Source organism: Populus euphratica, unplaced genomic scaffold (assembly GCF_000495115.2).
Source record: "Populus euphratica unplaced genomic scaffold, PopEup_1.0 scaffold93.1, whole genome shotgun sequence".
NCBI lineage: Eukaryota > Viridiplantae > Streptophyta > Magnoliopsida > Malpighiales > Salicaceae > Populus > Populus euphratica.
This window is the reverse complement of record NW_011499873.1, coordinates 1,862,403-1,888,764: the sequence shown is the minus strand read 5'-3', so window position 1 is coordinate 1,888,764 and position 26,362 is coordinate 1,862,403. Positions and strand designations below refer to the sequence as shown.

Genomic DNA, 26,362 nt, shown 5'->3' with positions numbered 1-26,362 from the left:
ATTATTATTATTATTAAATATAAACATAAAGGGGGTGTATACACAAATTATTCTATGTTGACCCAAACTTTATAATTCAAAGTTTAACCAAATTAAAGTTTATTGGAGAAAAACAAAGCATGAGCAAAGTGAGAATAAAAGGTTTTAGTTAAAATGCTGTTTCTTTTAAATGCCTTATAAAGACGTAATTCTTCTTCTTCGTGCTGGGAGGATTTGTGGCCTTACCAACTTAAATCCATTCATGCTAGGCTGCCAAATGAAAACTGGTTAGGAGAAACTAGCCACACGCACATAAGCAGTACCCGAAAGCCAGTCATACCTCCGTCATTTCAGACCATGAGTCCACAGTAGTTTTTAAAGTTATTTTTAATTAAAAATATATTTTTTAAAAAATAAAAATATTTTTAATATTATTTATTAAAATAATTTAAAAATATTAATTTCAAACTAAAACAATAACACATTCTTAAAATTTTTAAAATATACTTTCAAAACACAAAAACAAATAAAACCACGATTATATTGTACCAGCTCGAAACACAACTGAAACGAGCCGCGAACCTTGTGGCATGGTCGTATATTACCAGCGAATTGCAGTGCTGGGTAGGTAAGCAATTTTCTTTGAAGCTTAAACAAGTCTTCGCGAGGCTTCAAGGACCAGTCCATCCTGACCTGTCCCACGCAAAATGAAGCATACCTACCACCTCCACCACCAAACCAAGCTGCCCCTCTGAGCCCCCGTAGCTATTAGCGCCACCTAACACGACCGCGTCCTTTGCGGAGTTTGATATAACACGTGCTCAGAGGCCAGTTGACAACATAGTAAGCAGACACGACCTCAGGTCAGGATTACGGTATTACTTGTGTTTGAAATTATTTAAAAATATATTAAAATAATTTTTTTATTTTTAAAAAATTATTTTTAATATCAAAATATAAAAATAATTTAAAAATATATACAAAAATTCATTGAAAAATAAAATTTTTTAATTTTTTTAAAAAACATAATTTCCACCACGTTCATAAATATACATTTCGTCTAATTAACATGTGAATTGATGAATTTAGAATTTGGCTGTATTTATCCTAAATCATTTTGCTTTAAGTTCTTTTTAAAAAATTAAAATGATATTATTTTAAAAAAATAAATCCTTAAAGTTAACCTAGTTGAATTTTAACAGATTTTAATCAAGCCAGCTAAATTATAATTAATTTGTCGAATTAACTTGTAAAGTTATTCAAGTTTAATTATATTAAATTTTTAAATACATAAAAAATAATTCCAACTCAGATCAACTACTAAGTTAAAGAACCATTAAGTCACCAAGCTTTTGATAAATATGCTTTACAAATAATTTTTTATCCGATTTTTTTTTCAAAATAGCACTTTTAATTTTTTTGGGAAAGTAGCTCATGCTAAATATTTTTCTAAAAAACAGCAATACTGGCGCAGTGGGAACTTTTATATATATTGACTTTTTTAATTTAATTTAAAATAATACTTATTCTCTACAAATCAAAACAACTAATTTTTTATGTTATTTTATTCTCAATAATATTCCGTTTAATTTTGAATATAATTACTTAACTTTTTAGGTTAATTAATAATTATGATAATTATAGATGAAAAAATCTAGTTGTGGTCAAATTAAAATTCAATAGGATTCTTTAAGGGGTTAGTTGTAGTCAATTTAAACTTCAATAGGATTATTTAATGCAGTAGGTTAATTAATAATTATAAATAAAATTTTAGAACTAAAATTACATTTATAAAGCAGTTGTTTTGATAACTAAAATTTTTGAAAAAATGATTTATTATAGAGAATTGATAAATAAAAAATAGATAAATATTGAGAATAAAAAATAGCTGAAACGAATTTTTTTTATCAAGTACAAAATTAATGGGTGAGAAATGACTTTGATCAGGAAAAATAGGAATGAAATTTGGAAATATGTTTATATAGTACATCGTTAATTATAATTACATAATTAGAAATTTAAAAAACATCTATATTTTTAAAAAATAAATTGCCTTTCTTACCAAAAACACAAATCTATTAAATTGTGCTATTTTCGCAAAAAAAACTTTTTGTGGCGGTGCTACTTTCTGAAATTCCCTTTTTTTAGGAAATGCTATTTTAAAAAAACAGCCAAGGTCAATCATTGTCTCGGCGTTTTGAAAGAATATACCAATGCATCATTCCTTTATTCTCCTGGATGGAGGCGTGCGAGAGTGGACTCCATAACATGTATTTCTGCTGGTAGTTTCTTTTTGTTTATAATTTATTTTCTAGAATTTTATCTTCAAGTTAATTTTTTTTGTATTGAATTAATTTTTTAATATAATAATTGTTTGTATTGAATTAATTTTTTAATATAATAATTAAACAATTATGAATTTAAATCTCATAATTTTTATTTATTTAAAAAGATTAAATAAAATTTTAAATTAAAATGATTTTTTAATACCTGGGTACGTGGGTAAATTTAATAGATAAAAAGATGATTTTTTGGTCGAGCAAGGGGGGAAGAAGAACGTTGTAAATTGCCAAAGCATATGGAAGGTCAATCACTTTCCTGGTGTTTTGAAAGAATATACCAATGCATCATTCCTTCTCTCCTAGAGGGAGGCGTACGAGAGTTGACAGCATATCCATGGCAAGTTGGCTACCCATTTCTCAACCCTCTAGGGAGGCGTACAAGAAAATACCAATGTATTTCAGGGTATTCAAGGCAGTTTCTTTGTGTTTTTCACTTGACCTTCTTTCCCCGGCCATTTTCCATCGATAAAAAAGATGATGTTTTTGGTGGAGAATAGGGAAAGAAGAACGGAGTAAATTACCGAAGCGATAAAAGGATGCAAGTTTCGATTCTTGTAGATTTTGTTGGGTACACTCCCTATCGATCCATGGCAACCCTGGTGATAACTAATAACCAAAAGATGCCATCGGCAATCTAATGTTTAAGAGCAGGACATCACATGAAGGCTTGATCGGTGAAATGGACAGGACAGAACTAAACTCATTCACAGGAGGTCAGGGTAAAGAAAAAACTCAGGACCAGTCAAACTAAAGATTCAAGATGAACCGAATTAGAGGCCCAACCAATCAATTTGCAATCACAAACTAGATTACAACAAAATTAAACATCTGCAGAGGGTCCTTGTATGGTCCGGAATCAAACATATTCGCGACAGGTTTCTAAATGCCTTAAATTTATCAGATTGCAGTCAATAACTATTGACCATCGGATAAAAAGTTTATTGTATTACAGGTTAAGTCATCAAAATCCTTTTGTTTTCTTGTTTAAAACAAATCTGAACGTTGCTTGATTTTCTTCTCCATCCTTCTCAAACACTCTCCTGCCGCAACCACTATAAAGTTACCCAATGACTTCTTGCATGTCCAATGATACGAGACGTGGTGCCTGAGAGGGGCAAGGATTTAGGGACTAGTTTTCTGGATTTGACATCCTCTGCTTATTTATCGTTTGCCCAGCAGAAGGAAGAGAGCGATGTATGTCGTTGCTACTTTTGTGGGTATGGAATTCAACATCTTCAATTTCTTTTGAATAATCTCTCATTCTTTTTTCTTTCTTCGATGGGGAATGACTGGTTAGAAAAGAGAAGTGGACAGGGAGCACATCAGATAATGCTAAAATCCTGGATGGATTTTTTTGATGATGGATCAGTTCTAAGCTGAGCAACTATGTTTCAAACCATTCCTCTTACATTACCTCTTCAGTCTTAGTATATTTGACTATTGTTTTAAGATAAAAATATGTTTAGTTGAAAAAATAAAATAGGATATAATTCCTTTTTTGTTATTAGAATATTTTCAAAAGAAATTTTTATACTTTCAAAATAAAAGTTTGGAAACATATCTTCACCTACATTCATTGGGTTAGTTTTTATTTTATAACTAAGATTATTATAGTATTATTAATTTTAAAACTTAATATAATTTCAAGTAAAAATTAATATTAAATAACTTTTTAAAATATATAAGTTTATAAATATTATATACTAAAGATAAAATAATTTTTTTATATATTTTATATATTTTGTCTATAATAACCAAGTAGAATACAAAAACAATCATTATATATCTTGTATACCACTACAAAATATAATTTTATCTATGCTTTTTTAATATATACATATCATGTTTTTTTTTAATCTTCATTACCTTTATTTTTTCTATATGAAAAAAAAAAACAATACCATGACAAATTGATTAAACATTCATTATCAATTAGGCTGCTTTGTATGTTTTCGATTCTATTTATATCCTAATAGTTATTTTTTAAAAGAGAAATACATAAGTGAATTATAAAAAGAATTGTATGGTAGATTTATGATATGCACGACAGCTTAGTTGATCCCAAATTTCTTGGATTGGCTCTTAGAAAAAGTCACATATGCAGCATTCAAATAGTTATTAAAAGGATCTAAAACTCGATTTTCTTGTTTTCTTTTGAATACGTGTTTAGGATTGTGGTTAGAATGTATTTTTAAAAAATATTATTTTTTTAACTTCAAATTATTATTTTGTAATGTTTTCTAAAGGAGAACACTAAAACGTCGAAGTCATTTGTAGAATAAAAATTCGAAAGATTTGTTAACAGAGTGTTTAGGGATCTGATTGGTTTCATGACAAGAAGAAAAAAGGACCAGGCATCATCTGATTGGTTTCATGACAAGAAGAAAAAGGGACTAGGCCCATTGGATTTTTTACACTATTTTATTGGCTTCTAGGAACCATCGAGTACGGACTTCACCATTCGCGAAAGGTATTGAGTTCAAAGGCCCAAATAACATTTTCGCGCTACGTTTCTTGTTCTCACCCGATCAAGGATGTGGAATCCCATAAACAAGCAGCAGTCGAATTAACAGCCATAACCCAGTATTTGACGTGTGCTGAAAGAGATTTGCAAGGAAAAGCCAAATTCAGCTCCGCATTGGAAATCTATTGATGGGTTGTTCGATGCCATTTGGGGTAACGAGCAAGGGACCACCTTAAAACGCATTTTAAACAAAGGAATATGATCAGGAATATGATGGACTGAAGCACATATTGTGCTAGTCAGCCAGCCCTTAAGCTAACTAAAAGGAAGGACTTGTTCACCTACGAATGGATAGAACTTGAAGTTGGGTGCCTACCCAGGTGAAGCAGAGAGGTGGGATTGTTAGAGATCTGCAAGGTCATTTTCATTGTGCTTTTGTGGCCCAAGCTGGTGTGTGTTCTGGCAAGACTGCTGAGCTGTGGGCTGTAAAAATAGGTTTAGAGGTTACTCGGGATAAGGATTCCCAGAAGCTTATCTTCAAAGTGGACTCGAATCGTCCCGTTACGGGGGGAACGAGATAGGAACAGTTTCAATGAGCCTTCGGGCTCCCCTTATCAGAAGGATGATGATGGGAAGGCGGTGGAAAATCCATATCAAGCAAACAGAGATTGCAACTCGTGTCCTTGCTAAACCAAGCCCCGCCTTGGATGTGGAATTCTCTAAGGGTATTAGTTTAGTTCTTTCTTTTTTGGGCTATAAGCACCTGCAACTACCCGGAGAAAGAAATACAGCTACCTGCAAAATATTTCTCGAAGACCAGAAAAAGAAACGAGCGGATAAAGAGTAACTGCTGAAAAGCATGGGTCTCCAGATGCATTGTGAAGCTCTGATCAGATAATGAAGAAGATGGGCAAAATACCAACTCAGTTACACAAGATGTGACTTGCATACAGTACTTAGAAATTCCAACTGAGTCCATTAACAAGGATAAATTAATAGCCCTCCAAAATACCGAGAAACAAATCAATACGGGTAACAATCTTAATAGATAATAATAGAATAATAAACCACGCAAATATTTAGTCAACTAGACACTTCAAGTAACTCAAAGTGAAACTCTAATTATCATAGTCCTGGTATAACCTGAGAAGCTCAGTGCAGCCAGACATGGGCTGTGCAGCCATGAAACCCATAGAATTGGCATAGCGAGTAGTTGATACAAGACCATTGTAATTGGTCAAGATAACACGGGCGCGCTCACGGCCTGCAGATGGTGAGCTGCAGTCCTGGCGGGGGCTGCTAACTAGCATGGCATCACAGATTTGATCCTTGTGGTCCTCATCAACAGTGATAATGTATGTTCCAGTCGAGTCTGTTGTGCCTTCCTTGCTATAGACAAGATCTTGTGTCTTCCTGTCCCTGCATTCCACCTTAACCTTGGAACCTATAAGAAACAGAAAAGCACAACATCATATAAATATCTTTAGACATTCAACATAATTCTAACAATGCAGCCTTTATATAAACAGTGTGCAAGATACACGAATGATTGGACAGCCAAAGATCTCGGAATTGTTGTTGTTTTGAAGATGAATTTTTTTAAATTTTTTTACCATGTCAATTACATTTGATAGGTTTTGTGATCTCTACAATAAAAAATCATTAATCAAACAGATAAAACCGGATCACACTTTCCTTGCAGCTATAATACACTGGTTCTGGGTGAGCATTTTAGCCAGCACAAGTTCAAGTTCAAGTTTTTGTTTTGAACAGATCTAATATTAAACAGCAGTCCAGCACTAACCAGCAAGTAAATCTAAACATTTCTGGCACAAATCGTCTGTTTCCTAAAGAAAGAGTATAAATCAACTACAAACACAACCATCCTTTTTTAAAATGGAGTAAGATCTAGAAATCTACGACTGAATTGAAATGAAACGAGAGACCGTAGTCATACCTGCAATGTAAGTGGTTTTGGGGGTTTCAAAACCAGCATGGCAGGTGTCACAGTACACGCGTCCTTGAACACTAAATGGGTTTCTTCCAGGGCGAGCAGCACTTACAAGGGCCGGGAGCACACAAAGAGCGAGCAGCAAGAATACGCGAGCCATTTTGTTAGAGATCGCGAGAGAGAGAGAGAGAGAGAGAATAAGATCGAAAAGCAAATGCGTTGAGTAGAGAAGATAAAGCGCTATAAAAAAAAACCAAAAGGAAGGAGTAGGGATGGGAAAGCACGAGAAGTAAGAGGGAAGTGTGCAATTACCGAAAGCAAGTGCGGTGATTACGCGTTGAGAAATATGTGGGTGCACCAACGCGGTCTTCAGTAGAGCCTGTTCTATGGTATTTTCGTCATTTTAAGAGGTGGCATTGTCTTTCGTGGCATCTTCCCATTGGATAGATAACTGAGATGTGCAGGGACTGGGCCGGGAAGTGGCGTAGTGATTAAAGCCCATCCTTTTTTAAAATGGAGTAAGATCTAGAAATCTACGACTGAATTGAAATGAAACGAGAGACCGTAGTCATACCTGCAATGTAAGTGGTTTTGGGGGTTTCAAAACCAGCATGGCAGGTGTCACAGTACACGCGTCCTTGAACACTAAATGGGTTTCTTCCGGGGCGAGCAGCACTTACAAGGGCCGGTAGCACACAAAGAGCGAGCAGCAAGAATACGCGAGCCATTTTGTTAGAGATCGCGAGAGAGAGAGAGAGAGAGAGAGAGAGTGAGATCGAAAAGCAAATGCGTTGAGTAGAGAAGATAAAGCGCTATAAAAAAAACCAAAAGGAAGGAGTAGGGATGGGAAAGCACGAGAAGTAAGAGGGAAGTGTGCAATTACCGAAAGCAAGTGCGGTGATTACGCGTTGAGAAATATGTGGGTGCACCAACGCGGTCTTCAGTAGAGCCTGTTCTATGGTATTTTCGTCATTTTAAGAGGTGGCATTGTCTTTCGTGGCATCTTCCCATTGGATAGATAACTGAGATGTTGCTGTAATTTTCTCTTGCGTACGATTACAAGTCAAACAGGCCTGGCCCTTGTTAACAGGAGGCATCCAAACTATGCTGCAAGTCAAGGCTGGCAGTCCACGGTAGTTTCGATCGGTGTTGTTTAACAGATCATTCCACCAAGGAACACCGAAGGCACGGGTCAATGTCTTCCCCTGGAGCAAACTAAGTACATTTTTTTACAGCTCTGCTAGTATATTACAGCACCTCTTAATTCTTATAATGTTAACGGTTTTTTTTTCAAGTAATTGCAATATTAGAATTTGTTTAATCTCAAATTCTATATATGATGTGACAATTAGTATAACGAAAACCCAAGTGATCTACACTCAATTTAATCCGAAAATCCTTCAATCTAAAGATAACAATCAGATTGGTATAAGGCATAGTTAGAGGCTTATGTTATCAGCTGGCACAGTCTATATAATAATCACTTTTCAAAAGTCGTTTTTGCTCTAGTACAGTCCGAACTCAACTCCTTGCCTTCTCCCATGGGAAAGCTTACAGCTTAAGAAAATTGCAAACGGATTCCATTCAACCGTTGATTGGGTAGTCATCTAGAAATCAATAGATTGGGCTTATCACAAAACTATTTCAAATAAAATAAATAAAAATTAAATTTAAATAATAAAAAAATTAAAAGAGAATTAAATTAAAAGTAAATGCTAATTTTATAAATAATTACGAATAAAATAAATAATAATAACAAGAATATGAATTAAATACAAAGAAAAAACATATTAAAGGACTGTTTTGAAAATTTGAATAGCTGTGTTGAATTCAAAACGGAGAAAAAGAAGAAAAACAGAGATCACTGGCGCCAAATTGAAGGCCAAAACGCCACACACTTCACCTAGGAAGAGAGAGACCACCAAGATGATTGAAACCACATGGGGGCAGCTGTCTTTGATTGCTGAAACACACCACTGGAGAGCAAAGAAGTAGAGGACGTGATAGCGTGGTGAACTCACACGTTAATAACTTTTTATTTTTAATTATAGTTTATGTTTATTAAAATAACAAATTATCCCTCGTCAATCAACTTCATAATAACAAAAAAATTATGATGAAAATATAAAAAAATCTTTAAAGAATTTTTACTTTTAAAAATAATATATTCGTTTTATAGTTCTTTAAAAAATGAAATATAAAAAAGATTATAAATGCCAATTAAATAAATTATACTTTTAAAAGTAATTTATTTATTAAAATCTGCTTAAAAATTTGAAAAAACTAATTTGCACTCCTGATGAATCTAGAAATAACTAACTGACCTTACAAAAAAACCATACTACTCTCAATAACTAATCAATTGATATTTTTGGAAAAAATAAAATAATAATTATATTATCATTTGTGTCAACCAATATAAGAAATCTACAACGCTTGTTTGTAATGTGCGAGTTAAAACAGACAAGAGAACTAATGAAAAGCGGGGCGATATATGCAGCAAGACAGCTGCTGACCATACATGTCGTAGCTCTATCATTCTGTCTTTCATAAAGAAGAGTAAATCCCAGCTTTAAAGTAAAAAGCAGTTGATCTTGGTGGTTGGCTTGTTACTGAAGACTGGACCAAACCTTCTCTTTTTTTATGGCATCGCCAACTAGTTGGTGCATGCATGATTATAAATAGAGAAAATTACCTTTAGTTTGATCTAAGCTATAATTGTTCATTATAATTATGCTTTATATTTTAAATTTTATACACTTGCTAACATTTAATGCTATTTTTATTAGTTACCGGGATGCTGTGGCGTGGCTAGAACCGTTTATGTTATTGGTCCTGGAGTTGCCTAGAAGAATGTGTATGATCTAAAGCGAGGGTAAAGCGTAATTATGCTTTATATTTTAAATTTTATACGCTCGCTAACATTTAATGCTATTTTTATTATTTATCGGAATGCTGTGGCGTGGCTAGAACTTTTTATGTTATTGATCCTGGAGTTGCCTAGAAAAATGTGTATGATCTAAAGCAAGGGCTTGATTTCCTAGTTATAAAGCCAATTTCTCAAGCATCTGCCAAGCAACGAGCTGGACATGGCTGGTGCACTGGGTCTGGAAAATGTTATCGTTTATACACAGAAAGTGCATACCGTAATGAGATGTCTCCCACCTCGATTCCTAAAATCCAAACCAGCCATGGAAATTAATGAGATATTGTCTTTTCATTTTATGGATCCGCCTTAACCCTTGTCTTTCTTTTATGGAAAAGTCTCCTCCATACTTCTTCTCTCACAGTATATCTTGATGGTTTTTTTTGTTTTTTTTGTTTTTTTTTTGGGGGGGAGGTGTTGTTTGCTGTGAAGGTCAAGAAAAGAAAACCCAAACGCAGAGTCCAAAGATATCTTGTGGTTCATCCTATACTTTAATAGATTGCTTTTCAAACTTCTTTTATTCTTTAAAAATATTAAAATGATGTTTTTAAAATGTTTTTTTTATGAGTTTAATATGTTAGTAAAAATATATATATATACACACACACACACACACAATAAATAATACATTTTCAATTGAAAAATACATTTTTGGGGGGCAAGGAAAACTATAATGGATGATTGCAATTTAGACCAAATTACGAGATTCTAAATGTAATTTCCCCTATTTGTTCTGTCACTTTTTTGTCACTCTATTTGGTTGATGATTATCGCAGATCATGATTTTCATTTTTTGTCAACTTCTCGAGGATGGACCTGGAGATGTAAAGTGTCTGTCATCCAAGCTTGTTGTTTGTCATTGAAGTTACGGAGGATCAATGCAACGAATTTCAACCTCAGGCTCTTGAACAAACTATTCGTGGGCTTGGACGCCAATGCCAACTGGAAGATCTGAAAGAATTGAGATTGTGAGAAACTCGAACAACTCCATTCGTGTTAGAATCAAAGCATCCAACGGATTCTTCTTGCAGGTGACTTACTTTTTCTCCCTCTATTCATAACCACAAGTCTGCAAATCATTATATTTGGTCGGGCTTAAGACAAGCAACTATGATTAATTTGTAGGATATGTAAATAAGTAAAAGCACATACAGTATTTTGTAACCATCTTAAGCAGAGGCTATATTGCCAACTGCTGGCAAAAACAGAGGAGCTGGTAAGACCTGATAATGCAAGTGACGGCAAATGGGGAGACGATGTACACATCAGTGTTTGTGATGACCATTGCTGGAGGGTTTCAAGTCACTAATGGTTACGGTCCAAAACTAGCCCCACAAGTTGTGAGGGTAAGAGCCTCCTAAATTTACAGGTTCATGATTTCCCGTCAATCTTTAGCTTCCAAAAACTATAACGAGCTAAGCACAAGGGAGAGCTCCCTAAAAACCGAAGGCACTGTAGAAAAGGATTATCCCATTTCACCTTTCGCGTGCCCTGGACGAGTTGACTATGAATCTTTTAATTTTTCATTTGCTGTTGAATCCTTCATATGTGGATCAGATCCAAGCGTGGACTTAGTATAGCAGATTTATGTTTTTAAACAGCCTAGAAGATTTAGTTAAGCTGAATTTTACCTCTTAGAACTTCCCATTAGTTTCCAACATTTACTTGGATAACGACTGCATGCGACGTGAAGATGTTGTAATTAAAGCCAGTCACGTAGAAAATAATCGATGTACTAACTGATGATGTCCATAACAGGATCACTGGAGAACATTCATTGTTGAAGATGACTTCAAGATCATATCTCAAAAGGGAATTACTTCTGTGAAAATACCGGTGGATGGTGGATAGCCAGTGAAAATACCAGCTATGCTTAAATACCGGTGGATGGTGGATAGCCAGTGATCCAACCCCTCCACAGCCTTGCGTAGGCGGATCTTTGAAAGCATTAGACAATGCTTTCTTATGGGCACTGTATGCCCAGCTCCATCTATAACCCACGGAATTCGTTGCAAAATCAGAAACACCCACCCACACACTCACATATAGCCAAAAAAATTAGTACTTTTAGAGTTCATGGGTCATGTTCTTAAGATTTACTGGGCTGCTATTTAAGGCCACTGTTGTTCCAGTTGGTCTTCATTAGGTTCGGTAACTGGTACATGAAACTCGAATTCTAGTCACCAACTTCATTAATAGCCATGTAACATAGTAACTGAATTTTCTAGAGAACGGCAGTTAATATTCTTAAAACTCTACAACAATTCTAACATGAGACATTAGATCTTGACAGATTTTGTTGGCAGTCTACAGAAACAGCAGAGTTATGCTTCATGTACGGGAGGGAAACTTTTTGTGCTAGCTGTAATTGGTATTTTATCCGATCACTAATCTTAATGCTATAAACTACAATCCCCATGTAATTTGGCAGCGTAAACTTGCAGAAAATATGAATCGAAGGTTGTAATTGATCAGCATGCCCCTGACTCCCGAAATGGTTGGGAACTTAGCTCTTCTAAAGATGGTTCTCAAGAATGGGATCAAACGGATGCAAATGCAGAACAAACAGTTGATGTTACAGACTTCTTAACTGCCAGGTAAATGAAATATGAATGAAAATATCCTGGGACTCCCCAGCAGGTAATTTTGTGGTACAAATGCATCCGAGTATTTAGGTATGCAAAGAGCCCAAACCTTTATGCAGTTGAACTCATGAACGAGCGGCGGGCGGCAGGAGCATCTCTAGACAGTGCGACCAAATATTACAAGGCCGGTGACGGCGCTGTCCGCAAGCATTCCTCAGCAGCTTATGTGGTGATGTCAAATAGGCTGAGCTCGGATGGTCCAAGAGAACTCTTTCCACGAGCTGGTGGCTTAACTGGATCTGTTATTGATGCCCATTATTACAACCTCTTCTCTGATGTTTTTAACTGCATGAGAGTCCAACAGAACATTGATAGGTCGGCCCAATTGGAGGTCTGTGTTAGAGCTACTTTTGCGCGGGCTTAGTGGACGCTAAAGAATGTGAACAATGATTGGAGCCAGGAGTGGATGATCAGCAATGGTGACATCAGGCTGAGACTTCGACCAGGAACATCCAGTTCAGTGAAAAAAAACTTTAAAATAAAATAAAATAAATGGAAGGATGCTGTTCAACCGTTGACTGTTGTAGTGTGATTTTTTAATAAAAAAATTTTGATCTCCAAATTTTATTTTTTATTTATTTATTGAGTCCTTCAACTGCAAAATTAATAGTCAGGTGCTTTCTATTTGTTGACCATAAAAATATTTAAAAAAAACTAAACTAGGAAAAATATAAAACATTATTGGTATTTAAAGTTAATGCGAAAAGTTCAATTTAATCAACACATTTCCAAAATTATGTTTTTTATATTTTTTTAAAATTTTATTTTTTATAAAAAAAATTATTTTTATTATTTTTTAATTTTTAATTTTTGAGAAAAAAGAGACCTTCACTAGATTTTGATGTACAAAGATAAAGTCACAATGGTCGCAATTTCCAACCACCAAAATAGTTGATTTTGATGTCCATAAGTTTTGTTTTGTTAAAGAAGTTTGATAATGGTTTTTTAAAATCACAATTTTACCTAAAAATAGATTCAAGTAAAGGAAAAAAAAATCTAACACAACTTTATTTTGTATTTTCAAACCTTTGTTTTTAGTTTTTTAGGCAAATAAATTGATTGAAAGTTGCTTTAAGTGTGTTTATGAGTTTTTTTGTTGTTAAAATGGTTTTTTAAAAAAAATTAAGGGAAAAAACTCTCCACTCTGTTTTTCTAACAACTACAATGATGACCTAAACTTGAGCAGACAAATTAGAATCCACCTATCTCAATAAACAAACAACATGTTGCCTAATTATTATTATTTTTAAAAAATATAAGGATAAACAATAGGTCATTTTCTTTTTAAAAAGATTAAAAAAATATGTCAAGTCCAAATGCGCAGGCCTAGGCTCGAAGGCCAATGGGTCCAAGTTTTTTAGAGGCTTGGGCAAGTTGGGCCATGAAAACTGTGTGTTTGAGCTCTTTTTAAGTCTTTTTTATAGTAATTTTGTTATTCTATATTTATAAACAAAATAATTTTTTTAAAAAAATATTAAACCTAGTTGAGTTCATGATCTAAATTATAGGTTCAGAGTTAAGCTATAATATTTCTCAATCTAAATAAAAAAATATACAATTTAATCCTTTGTAATAAATGATCTATTTTTTTTATTAAACTTAAAATACAAAAATAATTTTCATCCTTTGTTATAGTTTTAACTTAAAAAAAGTATGCACGTTTTCGCTATTACAGTTCTACACATGCCATGGTAAAAACTAAAATTGAAGGGTTTTTTGATAAAGTATAAAAAATGACGGGCAAACACTCAAAACATATAATATTCTTTTTTAATGTTTTTGCACATATCTCAAGGGGTAAAAAAAAAAAACAAAGAAAAGGTTATCGAGATCATATTGGGAGTCTAATAATGAGACACACACCATTTTAAAAGAAAAGGCTGAATGAGATAATTCATGAGCTACTCATGAGATCGAGATAATTTTATATTAAAAAAAAAATAGAGATCAACTTTTAAGCAAGCTAAATAATAAAAGATGAAACTAAAAAAACTAATTAACAAAATTAAAGAAAAAATTAGAGTTAACTAGGTTTAACTCGGCTAACCTATAACTCAGGATATAAGATTGAGATAACTTCTTAGAAGAAAAAAAACTAACAAAAATCACAAAGTTGAAGGTTTAATAACCTAATGTTAAATGATGAAATAAAAAAATAAATCAAAAAGGATATTATAGTCAAATCAAGTCAATCTTTAAAACCTGTGACCTTATTCATTAAATCGTGTTGCTCTATAGAAAGCGAACCCATAAAAATCATGAAGATAAATTTTTAAACATTTAAAATTAAGAAACAAAATAAATATAAATCAAAAGAATAAGAATGATATAAAAATTAAATTAAATAATATAATAAGGGATGGGATTTAAAAAAAAAAGAAGATAAAAAATAGCAATTAAAAGAATTAAAATCAAATTTGATAGATAAAAAATTTTAAAAAAATAAAATTAAAAAAATTCTATTTTATAAATTATTTTAAATAAAATAAAAATAAAAAATAATAATCCAATTCACAACCTCTAAGTTAAGAGAGCCCCGACCGCAACTAAACATTGATGACATTTAAAGAAAAACAAAATTGAAAAGTTGGTTTGAGAAATTAGAGGGTTTTACATAAAAATAAAAAATAAGAGAAAGAGAAACAAAAAAAATATCATTTGTTTCAAACTTAAGATCCATTCCTCACAAACATTGTCCAACCATGCAGAAGCAGATTTCAACGTTGTCCTAAAAAATAAAATTTGATTATCGGGTAAAATTACATGTATCATCTAAATTTAATAGGTAAAACTTCAAGTTGAAATAAGCAATGCACTAATCAACTTTTTTTTTAATAATATTTATGTTTATTAAAATAGTAATTTGTAATTCATGCACTTGTTTTTTTTTCCAAAAAAAGCCATAATAAAAATACATAAGAGCCCCTCAAAGTCAGTTTAATAAATTTTATTTCTAGGGATGCTTCAACCATTTTACTGTTTCAGAAAAAAGGTGAAGAGACTAAAAGTGCTTGGACAACAATTTATTTTTTCTATTGTTTTTAAGAATAATTAAATAAATTTTTGTGCTAATTTTTTTTTAAAAAAATCAATTTACTTTGAATAATTTGATAATATTAAATAATCCTCTTGAAAATATTATTTTACCTTCTATTTTCATTTCATTGGCTATCACGCTAGAGGGAAAAAATAAAGCTATTACACTATAGTAATCTACAATACAATCAGTCTTGATTCACTGTAAAACACCGATTTTTTTTTGTTTTTTTAATTTAATTCCTGGCAGTACCGTGTAGCCATTTTACAAATATCCTAAGCTGGTGTCCATGTCGTTGTTCAGTGGCTAACATCAGTCATTACATGACAAAACAAGTTATAGGGTATGTTTCTTCTTATTCTCAACCAATTCAAAATATCACGCTTCTGCATAATATACTCATCGTTAAGTCTGATTTGAGGGGTCACTCTCCAGATTAAAATTATGATCATTGTAGAAATATCGAATTCTTCAGCTGGTGGGCGCCCTTCAAATGCCTATGTTAAAGGAGATATTTTGCTTGTGATCGTGGGTGACATCCCTTTATTGGCCATTGTTAGCAGAAGCAACTCAACTCAACGAACAGATATATATATATATCCACTTGCAGAAAAACGTTGTCCTAAAGCAATACTTTGCTTGGGTACTTCTTTTGGTAAATTATTACGAAACAAAAACAGCAATTTTATGGCAATAAAGCTATGATACCTCAATTTCAAGTAATAAGCTGCTCATATGGGTGGTTCCAAAGTCCAGCCTGGATATTAGACCGCACTCGTTATCCCTCGCAAGACACCTCATAAGTCTTGAAGTAATTGGTGTACCTAGCAATCATTATCATTAAAAAAAAAACTTATGTAAATAAATTTAAAAAAAATCATCAATATAACTCGGGAATAAAACCTTTGGGGACATAAAATTAGATAAAAGAAGGGGGGAAAAAATCAGTATGGGTCAATCTATTATAATACGATAGACATATAGGTTAAGTGATAAAAAGAGAGTCAATCAAGATTAATTTGTAAAATTTGTGATTTAAATTATATTATAACATGATAGAAAAGAAATTAAAAAATTATAAAACCAATTTTTTTATAAAAAAGTTTAATATTAATTAATAAAATTAAAAAAATATTAATTAGTGTTAACTTTTCAATCTCGTAACCTGAATATTATACCAAAAGCAGCATACACAAAGAAAATATGAAGCCTAATCCCTAGCAAATCAAATATTGAAGGATAAAATCGAATACAAAAATTAATTATATAAAATAATCTAAAATAAAAATAAAAATAAAAATAATAAAAATAAAAAAATAAATTAGATGACAATAATTTTTTTTAATTAGTAAGTTAAATTGAAAAGAAAATGAAACTTAAAAAAAAAACAAAATAAAAAAAATTAAAAGCAAGAGGAACCAATTGAAAACCAATAACTTTTTTAAAAAAACCAATAAAAAAATATTACAAATAAAAAATAAAAACAATTAAAAAAATATAAATTAGTGTTAACTTTTCAATCTCGTAACCTGAGTATTATACCGAAAGCAGCACACACAAAAAAAATATGAAGCCTAATCCCTAACAAATCAAATATTGAAGGATAAAATTGAATATAAAAATTAATTATATAAAATACAAGATTAATTTGTAAAATTTGTGATTTAAATTATATTATAACATGATAGAAAAGAAATTAAAAAATTATAAAACCAATTTTTTTATAAAAAAGTTTAATATTAATTAATAAAATTAAAAAAATATTAATTAGTGTTAACTTTTCAATCTCGTAACCTGAATATTATACCAAAAGCAGCATACACAAAGAAAATATGAAGCCTAATCCCTAGCAAATCAAATATTGAAGGATAAAATCGAATACAAAAATTAATTATATAAAATAATCTAAAATAAAAATAAAAATAAAAATAATAAAAATAAAAAAATAAATTAGATGACAATAATTTTTTTTAATTAGTAAGTTAAATTGAAAAGAAAGTGAAACTTTAAAAAAACAAAATAAAAAAATTAAAAGCACGAGGAACCAATCGAAAACCAATAACGTTTTTAAAAAAACCAATAAAAAAATATTACAAATAAAAAATACAAAATAAATTAAAAAAATAAAACATACTAAAAAGATCAAGAGGCCCGCATGTTTTATATTTTTTGGATTTCAATGGTAAATCTATATTTTCACTATATTTTAAAAATTAAAAAGCCCTAAATATCCTCACCTAATAGTTTTAAAAAATTTGATACGAAAGATACATAAATTATTTACTATCTCAAGAAAAGGAAAAGTCACACACACACCCAACAAATCATCAATGACTAATGGGTCATTCAAAAAGACTAAAATACCTTCAGCTTATAATTAACATTTCTTATTTTTTCTTTGAAAACACAATAGTCATTGCACTGTAATAATAACTAGTGAAGTCAATTTCTACATGGTGTTTACTGCAAGATTTTTTTTATTAATGTTACTAATAAATAGATGCACTCATGAGAAAGTTTCCTCGATTATGATATATAAAATACTTGTTTAGGAGTGTAATAATATATTTTTTTTAAAATATTTTTAAATTTTTATTTTTTATATTAATACATTAAAACGATAGAAAAACATTAAAATAATTGAATTGAAACTAAAATATAATTTTTAAATTTTTAAAAACTATTGTTGTACCGTTATGCTGAACATTGGCAAATTAAACCATTTTCTGCTTAGCCCGAAAATCAAAATCAGTGTTAGGATTGTGGTAATCTCTAATTACCTGCAGCAATTTTTTCTTTGAAAACACAATAGTCATTGCTCTGTAATAATAAATAGTGAAGTCAATGTCTACATGGTGTTTACTAGATTTTTTTTATTAATGTTACTAATAAATAGATGCACTCACGAGAAATTTTCCTCAAGATATATAAAATACTTGTTTAGGAGTGTAATAATATTTGTTTTTTAAAATATTTTTAAATTTTTATTTTTTATATTAATACATTAAAACGATAAAAAAACATTAAAATAATTGAATTGAAACTAAAATATAATTTTTAAATTTTTTAAAACCATGGTTGTACCGTTATGCTGAACATTGGCAAAACCATTTTCTGCTCAGCCCGAAAATCAAAATCAGTTTTAGGACTCTGATGATCTCTAATTACCTGCAGCACTTATGGAAAACTTTAGCAGAATTGAGCCATCGACGCAGATTAATTTTGATGTCTGGCTAAGTTTTCCAGCTTTTTGTTAGAAGTCTTGATGCTTGCTTGGCAGTAAAAATTGTTTTGCTAGCATCGTTTTGTATTTCCATAAAAAAAAACATAAATATAGTGCCAAAAAGTATAACCCCGTGAAATTACAAAGTGGTAAAGTGGAAATTATCTGTATTTTCCAAAGCAAATTAATAACAAGGGGATACACTTTATACTCAAGATTACCTTGTGCTGTAAGACTAATTTAATTTGCTTTCTTTACGTCATTCTTCCACCTTTAATTTTCTCTTTCTTGGATCATCATAGTGAGAAAGTGGGAGCAATTTGAAGAAAGAATGTCTAATCACTGATAGAACTTTACTTTCAGTGGTGCCACTGTACCCTTACGATGATTTATCAATTAATATGGCAGTTTAGGCTAATCAAAAGATTGGATCGGCGATAAAGAAGATCTCGAAGATATAAAATTTACCATATTAACGTATTTTCAAATGCTCCATGCACGATTGATTCTTATCTTCTAGCATAGATGCTGGTAAATTGTCACATTAATTTGAAGCAAACAAAATATATCTTCTCGTGATAAAAGTTATATACCATATGCTATCGCAACGTGATCCTAGATTATATTTATAGCATAATATTCTCCACGTTAAAAAAGAACTCACACTTTAAAAACTGCTTAATCTAGAGATATGATATCTTATAATAAATTTATTCTTGTTTATTTTTATATTTTAAAAGCATTTTTAAAAAAAAAATATTTTTTATTTTTTTTTATTTTAAATTAATATTTTTTAGTGTTTTTATATATTTTAATGCGTTAATTTTTAAAATAATTTTTTAAAAATAAAAAATATTATTTTAATATATTTCTAAGCGAAAAACACTTTAAAAATCAACCAGAATCACATTTATAATTACATCAAAACTCCTTTTCACTGTTTTTTTGCTATCATATGATGCCCCATGAATTTGGAAAATCTTGGATGGTATTGTAGCTTCTATTTATAACACTCATGACCTATAAGTGATAGAAAGGCTTCATATTCAGAAAAGTAATTAGGATTATGTTCCAGCTAACCTAGAAGAAGAGAAAATTTAAGTTGAGGTGTGTGTGTGTGACTTAAAATCAACGGAGGTTAAAAGGGTTTAATTTAATCCAAACACTCATAACCTATAGGTGATAGAAAGGCTTCATATTCAGAAAAGTAATTAGGATAAAGTTCCACCTAATCTAGGAAGAAGAGAAAATTTAAGTTAAGGTGTGTGTGTGACTTAAAATTAACGAAGTTTAAAAGGGTTTAATTTAATCCAGGGATAGGAGAGACAAAAACTCAACCAATGGAACCAAGACAAGAGATTCTCGCGATGTTTAACATTTAAAACGACATGATTAAATAAATGTTTCACCCACATGAGTATATATTTGGGCAAAACTTAAAAATAACTAGGAGTAATTAAATAATTTGCTGGAAATCGGAAACCAATGGCATGCCAGCCAAACATTTTACATGAAACTTTAATAACGCACCCACTGGTCGTCAGTGCCCACCATCTGTCAATTTTGATATATGACAAAAGCAAGAGTTCCCCGGAGAAGTTTTCTTTTCAGTCAGGGACCACGCCGCCTGCGTTCTATTGGTGTTGAGATTGACGGATTTTAGCCTGGCAATTTAATAAGAAATACGAAAAATTACTGTCTGTGCTGCTGCAAGGGAATAAGGAGGCACTTCACGTGAATTATAATTATAATTATGCAACTAGTTCAGTTTAATTTGTTAAACTGCAATTACAAAAGAGACAGCGCAAGTGGGAAGACCAGAGGAGTCCAGACCAAGCTCCCCGAATAATTGATGCTGAAAGAGGATGCTAGCTCTGGAAAATGACTCATGAGACGGCCGCATACAGTGATTGGTCCAAGACCCTAGCTAGTGTATGGATACAATGATTTGTTGGAAAATCTTGTTTGGTAAATAAAACCAAATTAAAAGTGCACTCCTTTTACTTTTAAAATTAAGATTTTGTTGGCATTTAGTTTATAACCTAAACTCTTTAAGGTGAAATATTAATATATTTTTAACAAATTATAAATAAATACAAAATTAATCTTAATTTTTTTAAAATAATATGTTTTGATGTAATCTAAAACTCTTTGAAAATTTTTTATTTCACGTAGAAAATTGATAAAATTTTCTTAACATTTATAAAGTAAGAAGTTGAGAACTTCGAATTAAATACTAAAAAGAGAGGAAAAATCCTATACAAAATGGGCAACATAAAGACACACATGCTAGCTTGGTTTAACTCGTGCTTGGACTCAAGTTTGCTGTAAATTAATATTTTGTGTTATAAAAAAATTCTTGTTTACTCATAATTTTTTATGAATAATGATGGTTTATGGTGCAATAATGAATATATAAGTGATGAAATTATTAAATAATTGAGCATTGGAGATGGATTTATATATTTACATAATCAGTAAAAATAATATTTTTTTTCTATGCTAAGATCTAGAGAAGTTGATATATTCTTTAAATTGAAAACAAGTTGCAACAATATGTAGAAAGCTCTTTCTAAGGAAGGGGATGGATTGTTTGATGAAATGCAAAATATGATGTTTTAATTCTATATTGAAAAAAACAAACTACATTGAATGTATAATCACACACATATTAATTTTTTATTTAATATTTTATTGATAATAGTTTCTGTTATTATTCAGAATATGAGTCTCCTCTTATTTTAAATATATTTTTTACTTTTGTTATTTATGTTTAATATGATAAGTGACACATTTTATGACAAATTAATGATTACGAGGCATTAGGTTAGTCAACTATTGGATTTTGATAAACCTAATTGAACAAGTAGACAATAGGACTCAAGCAATTCAAAACTAGAAGTAGGAGAGTTGATTTGATCAAATTTATAATATAGGGACTAATTTGAACCGATTCATATGGTAGAGTAAATTACAGTAGAAATGTGTATATATAACCACTTACGAACGAGGAAACTAAGCTCCCTAAAGTTTAACTGCTGGGATTGGGGAATATTAAAAAAAAAGAAGAAGAAGAAGAAGAAGAAGGTTTAAGCTACCAAAACAATGGTGAAAGGGTCAATGACGTGGATTTGTTGTAATAACAAAACAGCATATTAATTCAACGGCCCAGATTCACTCCTGGGTTTCTGGCTCTTCATTTATCTTTCCAACCCCCTCTTCTCCTGCACTTCCCCTCTCCTCTTCCTCTTTCTCAGACTCTCTCTCCTTCTCCCTCTCTATATTTCCTCAGTGCAAGGAAACTCAAAAACATAATATATAGCTAGCAGTTGCTAAGAGTATAACAAAGATGTTGCTGGGCAAGAGACCACGTAATCCATTGAAGAGAACAACAAGCTTCTCAGAGATCACCTTTGATCTAAACACTGCTACCAGTGAAGCAGCCCCACCACCGTCTGATCATCATCAAAAACAGGCGGGATATGGTGGCCCGCTAGATAAACGGTTCTTGTCTGACGCTGGATCAGCAAGAACTACCTATAGAAGGGCTTCTGCTGATTTCTTGGAGACCGCTCACTTCTTGAGGGCTTGCTCTCTTTGCAAGCGCCGGTTGATCCCTGGCCGTGACATCTACATGTACAGGTAATCCTTTTTTCTCTATATTAGGCTATGTTAGTCGTGCTACTACTTATTTTCTTTTGACAATCTTTACCTGCAATCGAACATCTTCTGTTACGTTTTTTCTTCCTCTTCTTCTTTTTTATCCTAACTTCAAATCGTTAATTTATTTTCGGAGATATTTTTGCTTGTTTCTTGGGATTTTCGGTTATAATACATGTGAAAAATAAAATAAAAGAATTAACCTTGTTTCACTAGTAAGTGATAGATTTACATGGTAAGCTCAGTTTATTTATGTGACAATTCGAATTCCAATCATGTTTTGCAAGATATAACAACATAATCCGACACATCTTCCATGAAATAATTTCTCTTGATGCATCCAACTTTTTTTTTTTTTTATCGAACTACTTTGTTTAATTTTATCATCTGTCTGGTCAATACACTATTTGTTCTTTAATTAATTACTATGAATCTATCTTGTTTAATAGTCACATGGCATCGACTTCGTTTTTAACGAAGTTAATTTGGCTTCTTGCAGGGGTGACAGTGCTTTTTGCAGCCTAGAATGCAGGCAACAACAAATGAGCTTAGATGAGAGGAAAGAGAAGGGCTCATTAGCATCCAAGAAAGAATCTGTATCCACCACCACCGCAAAAGAAGTCTCCGGTAAAGGCGAGAGTACTTTTGCCGCCTTGTAGAAATTAATTACCGAGAAAACGAAAAAAAAAAAAAAAGAGTTCGCTTATATATAATATAATCCAAGTCTAGAAGCATATGAACGTGGGTTTGAATGCAGGCGTATATTTTTGTATGTAAAGGGACAAGTTTTGAAGCTGTTTTGCGTAGATCCGCGGCGCATACTATGAGGCCTGCCTAGCTAGAATTAACGAGTCTGCATTTCTTTTTCCTAGTTTTTTTTTTTTTTTGGCTTTTTCTAACACTTTTTATTTCATCCTGTTTTGTCTTGCTTGTAATGGAAGAAAGTTGCAGATTCACAATTTTTTTTCTCGATTATTATTATTATTATACGCAGAATTAATTAAATGTGTGTGTACAAGTGTGCTCGCATATGTGAATGCATGGTGGTAAAAAAACGATTTCTAGAGATAAAATTGATGGGTTTGGGACTAAACACTGAGTGGGATGGTATTGATTTTAAAGAAGATTCCCGTCATTTTCAAGGTGCTACCACCACCTCCATCTTGTTTCGATGCATGAGTTGCCTAATAATCAGAGAGATTTGCGCGCGTAAACAACAATAATTCGTGACTAGTCTATGGAGTGCGAACTGATGTATCGCGCCACTAGCTAGTACTTATTGTTCCTTTCTCGAAGGTTTGGACTCTTGGAATTTGGATACTAAATATTTAAATAGAGATCAAATGTTTGAATTGAATTGCTTTTCCATAATCAATCGCCATAACTAAAGCAAGGGTGAGTATTGTTTATGTGAAGGTCTATTCTTCGGAAATTTTGAATAGATAAATAATATATGTTGTAGAAATGTATTTGTTTTCATCACCGGAAACAAGGTCTAGGGTTAGGTTTTTAGAGTTTGTGCTAATTTTATTTAAATTAAATATCAATTAAATATAGAATTAGTCAATTAAGTATGTATATTTTATTATTTATAGAAAATTGATGAATTTGGTTTGTGTGGTTAGGGTTAAAGTTGCATTAACTATAAATTACATTAATTAGCTTCAAATGACCCTAATTGTGTTGATAGATTATGTTATTTTTTTGATAGATTTTATGAATTATAGTTTTATTGATTGTGTTTAGGTTTATTAAAATTTCATCAAAATGATGTAACTTAATGAATTTGCTATATTGTTAAATTGTTGTTGTGTTTTTCATAAAATATATCTTTTATAGTGAGAGTATTATGTTATTATGGTGGTATAATCATCGATGTCGATAATAATATCATTTACTATGAAAAGAATAACAATGTCTCTAGTTTGAGATTAAATAGTTTGTTTGTCAAACTAAATAAAATAAATACATGGAGACATTGGATGTAATTTTTTAAAAAATAACATTGACATTACTTGAAAAATACTACACAGGGGGGAATCCAAATTATTATGTTAGTATATCAATTGCTAGTAATGTAAGTTTTAATGCAATGTTTTGGTTAGTAACCATAAATTAATTACAAATATTAGAGGTCTGCCTGGACAGGGGATTCAAATGAGAGAAATTCTAGAGTTTGGAGTTCACCTAGTCTTAAATTACAATCAAATGACCATACAACCACCATGTATTGCTTTTCCAATATATTTGTTTTATATTTTAATAGGTGATACAAATACTGTATATCAATGAATTGATAGAAAAAAACGATTCATTACACCATCATGGAAGTATGCTTCAAGATTTCCACGTAACTCTCTACATCAGCAAATATATAATCTGGATAATTGTGAGCCACGTGCAACTAGATATAATGATGAACTACCATGAATTAATTTTTTTACAACTTATAAAATTTTTGATTATATATTATAAATGATATATTTTTTTGTTGTATATTATGTGATTTTTTTAATACATGAGGGTTGGGGCCAATGATTCATGATGACATTGACGATACTGTGTGCCTCACATTTAATACTTGAATCTCATCTTGTTATTATTTATAGGACTAGGTTGGAGGCTGGATGTTTGGATATTTCTATAAAAAAAAATGAGATTATTTATTATGCATGATGATAATGATATATTTATGATTCTGATTATGCCGGTCTATTGATGAGTTAGTTTATTAAATATATATTTTAATGATGTGGCTGAATTAAGGTTATTTATTATAATGAATTGTTTTGGTGTTGTGGCTGAGTTTCTTTAATTACGAAATTAGTTGATATGAAATTGTGATTTGTGTTTTATTAGTTGTGTAGTGATTAATTTGTGCTGAAGGATAACTTGTTGTGCTGAGTTGCAGTTTTTAAAATTGTATTTTCTTTGGCAGGGGGCTAAAAGTGTTAAGAAGTGCTCAGACATTGTGCTTTCCTTGGTCGAGCATGTAACAAACACGCGCAACTATGTTTCCTTTGTTGTGTTACATTGAAAAATATTTTTTCGGTAAAAAAAGAACTCGCTGAATACACCTCCGACCGGCAAGGGAAGATTCCATGGGCGAGATTTTGCCCTCGTTAACTTGGCCACGCGAATAGCCAGCGAGAATGACGAGGATTATTATTGATTTAGAAAATAAGTACGGAGAGTGGAGGAGAGAGGTGACATTTTAGAAGATTCTGTCCAATATCTGATTAAATGATTTATTTATTTATTTATTGGGGGTGATTGGTAGCCCTTCTCCGAGTGCAAGATGATAGTAGGATGGAATCATTGGCCTAGTCGGCAGTGGGTCCCAACCATCTCCATCACAGTAAAGAGAAACAAGGAAGTGGAAAATAATAATAATAATTCATCTGGAGGAGGGGAGTCCTCTCTTTCTCTGATTCGCGCCTCCGAGGGGACTCACCGAAATGAATGAATATAATAGATGTCCCCACGCCTTTTCTCTTCAAATTGGCTCCCTCGTGATCTCTGATTTGCACTTCACCAGGCACAGTCCTGTATTCTTCGACCTGTTAACCTAAAGAAAGCTTATATTTTATTTTTAAAACTCCAAAAGGATGCTCATTTCTCAGTTTCTTTTTCTTCTTTTAAAAACAGAAGAAATATGAGTATAATTGGAAAGGATCCAGTAATATATTGGTTCAATATGAAAATCAAGAGGGCTTTGTTTTCCTCCAGGCAACCCAACCCAGTTCTTATTTTAAAGGGGGGAAAAACAATACTCTAGAAATTAGAGCATAAAAATCAATAAAATTCCGTCCATAAATCACGACACAATAGGATAAAATCTCAATATAGAACAAAAATATCATAAAATAACACTCACACATAATTATAAAAGTTAAATCTTGTTTTAAAATAGAGAATTAAAAAAAAAATCTGGATTGGATACAAGTCAGATGAACAATAACTCCATCGGGTCGGTGAGAATATTATTATTCCTAGTAAATTTATCAGTTTCGGGCCTCGACCCTCGAGTATTCCGAGGAATTTTTCCTAGAAAAACAAACATGCGTTATGAGAAAATTGAGATTCCTATGCGGGGATCTTGAGATGCCACCTTTGTATTAAAGGCCACCTTTGT

General features: G+C 31.7%; 2 protein-coding genes and 1 pseudogene across 3 annotated transcripts; 2 read left to right on the top strand and 1 right to left on the bottom strand.

Moving 5' to 3' along the window:
• Positions 1 to 5,680: 5,680 nt before the first annotated feature.
• LOC105127904 (pollen-specific protein C13) lies at positions 5,681 to 7,668 on the bottom strand. 2 transcript variants are annotated; one of them, XM_011029384.1, is made up of 2 exons: positions 7,311 to 7,668; positions 5,681 to 6,229 (listed from the first exon to the last, which is right to left on the bottom strand). In XM_011029384.1, the coding sequence occupies exons 1-2, from the start codon at positions 7,462 to 7,464 to the stop codon at positions 5,904 to 5,906; spliced, it is 480 nt and encodes a 159-aa protein (XP_011027686.1). In that variant the 5' UTR covers positions 7,465 to 7,668; the 3' UTR covers positions 5,681 to 5,903. The 2 variants fall into 2 exon arrangements, with proteins under 2 accessions (XP_011027686.1, XP_011027685.1); XM_011029383.1 differs by lacking the exon at positions 7,311 to 7,668 and adding an exon at positions 6,743 to 7,048.
• Positions 7,669 to 10,485: 2,817 nt separating this feature from the next.
• LOC105127903 (probable glucan 1,3-beta-glucosidase A) lies at positions 10,486 to 12,755 on the top strand (annotated as a pseudogene).
• A 9,028-nt stretch (positions 12,756 to 21,783) lies between these two features.
• On the top strand, positions 21,784 to 23,068 carry LOC105127902 (senescence-associated family protein, putative (DUF581)). The gene is made up of 2 exons (XM_011029382.1): positions 21,784 to 22,209; positions 22,727 to 23,068. Exons 1-2 carry the CDS (start codon positions 21,917 to 21,919, stop codon positions 22,884 to 22,886), a joined length of 453 nt encoding a protein of 150 aa, XP_011027684.1. The 5' UTR covers positions 21,784 to 21,916; the 3' UTR covers positions 22,887 to 23,068.
• The last annotated feature ends 3,294 nt before the right edge of the window (positions 23,069 to 26,362 follow it).

Coding starts and splice junctions, on each gene's coding strand:
- LOC105127904 (XM_011029384.1), bottom strand. CDS start 7,464: ATGGCTCGCGTATTCTTGCTGCTCGCTCTTTGTGTGCTACCGGCCCTT. Junction 6,230..7,310: donor CAAAACCACTTACATTGCAG/GTATGACTACGG, acceptor TGTTTCTTATAG/GTTCCAAGGTTAAGGTGGAA.
- LOC105127902 (XM_011029382.1), top strand. CDS start 21,917: ATGTTGCTGGGCAAGAGACCACGTAATCCATTGAAGAGAACAACAAGC. Junction 22,210..22,726: donor CGTGACATCTACATGTACAG/GTAATCCTTTTT, acceptor GGCTTCTTGCAG/GGGTGACAGTGCTTTTTGCA.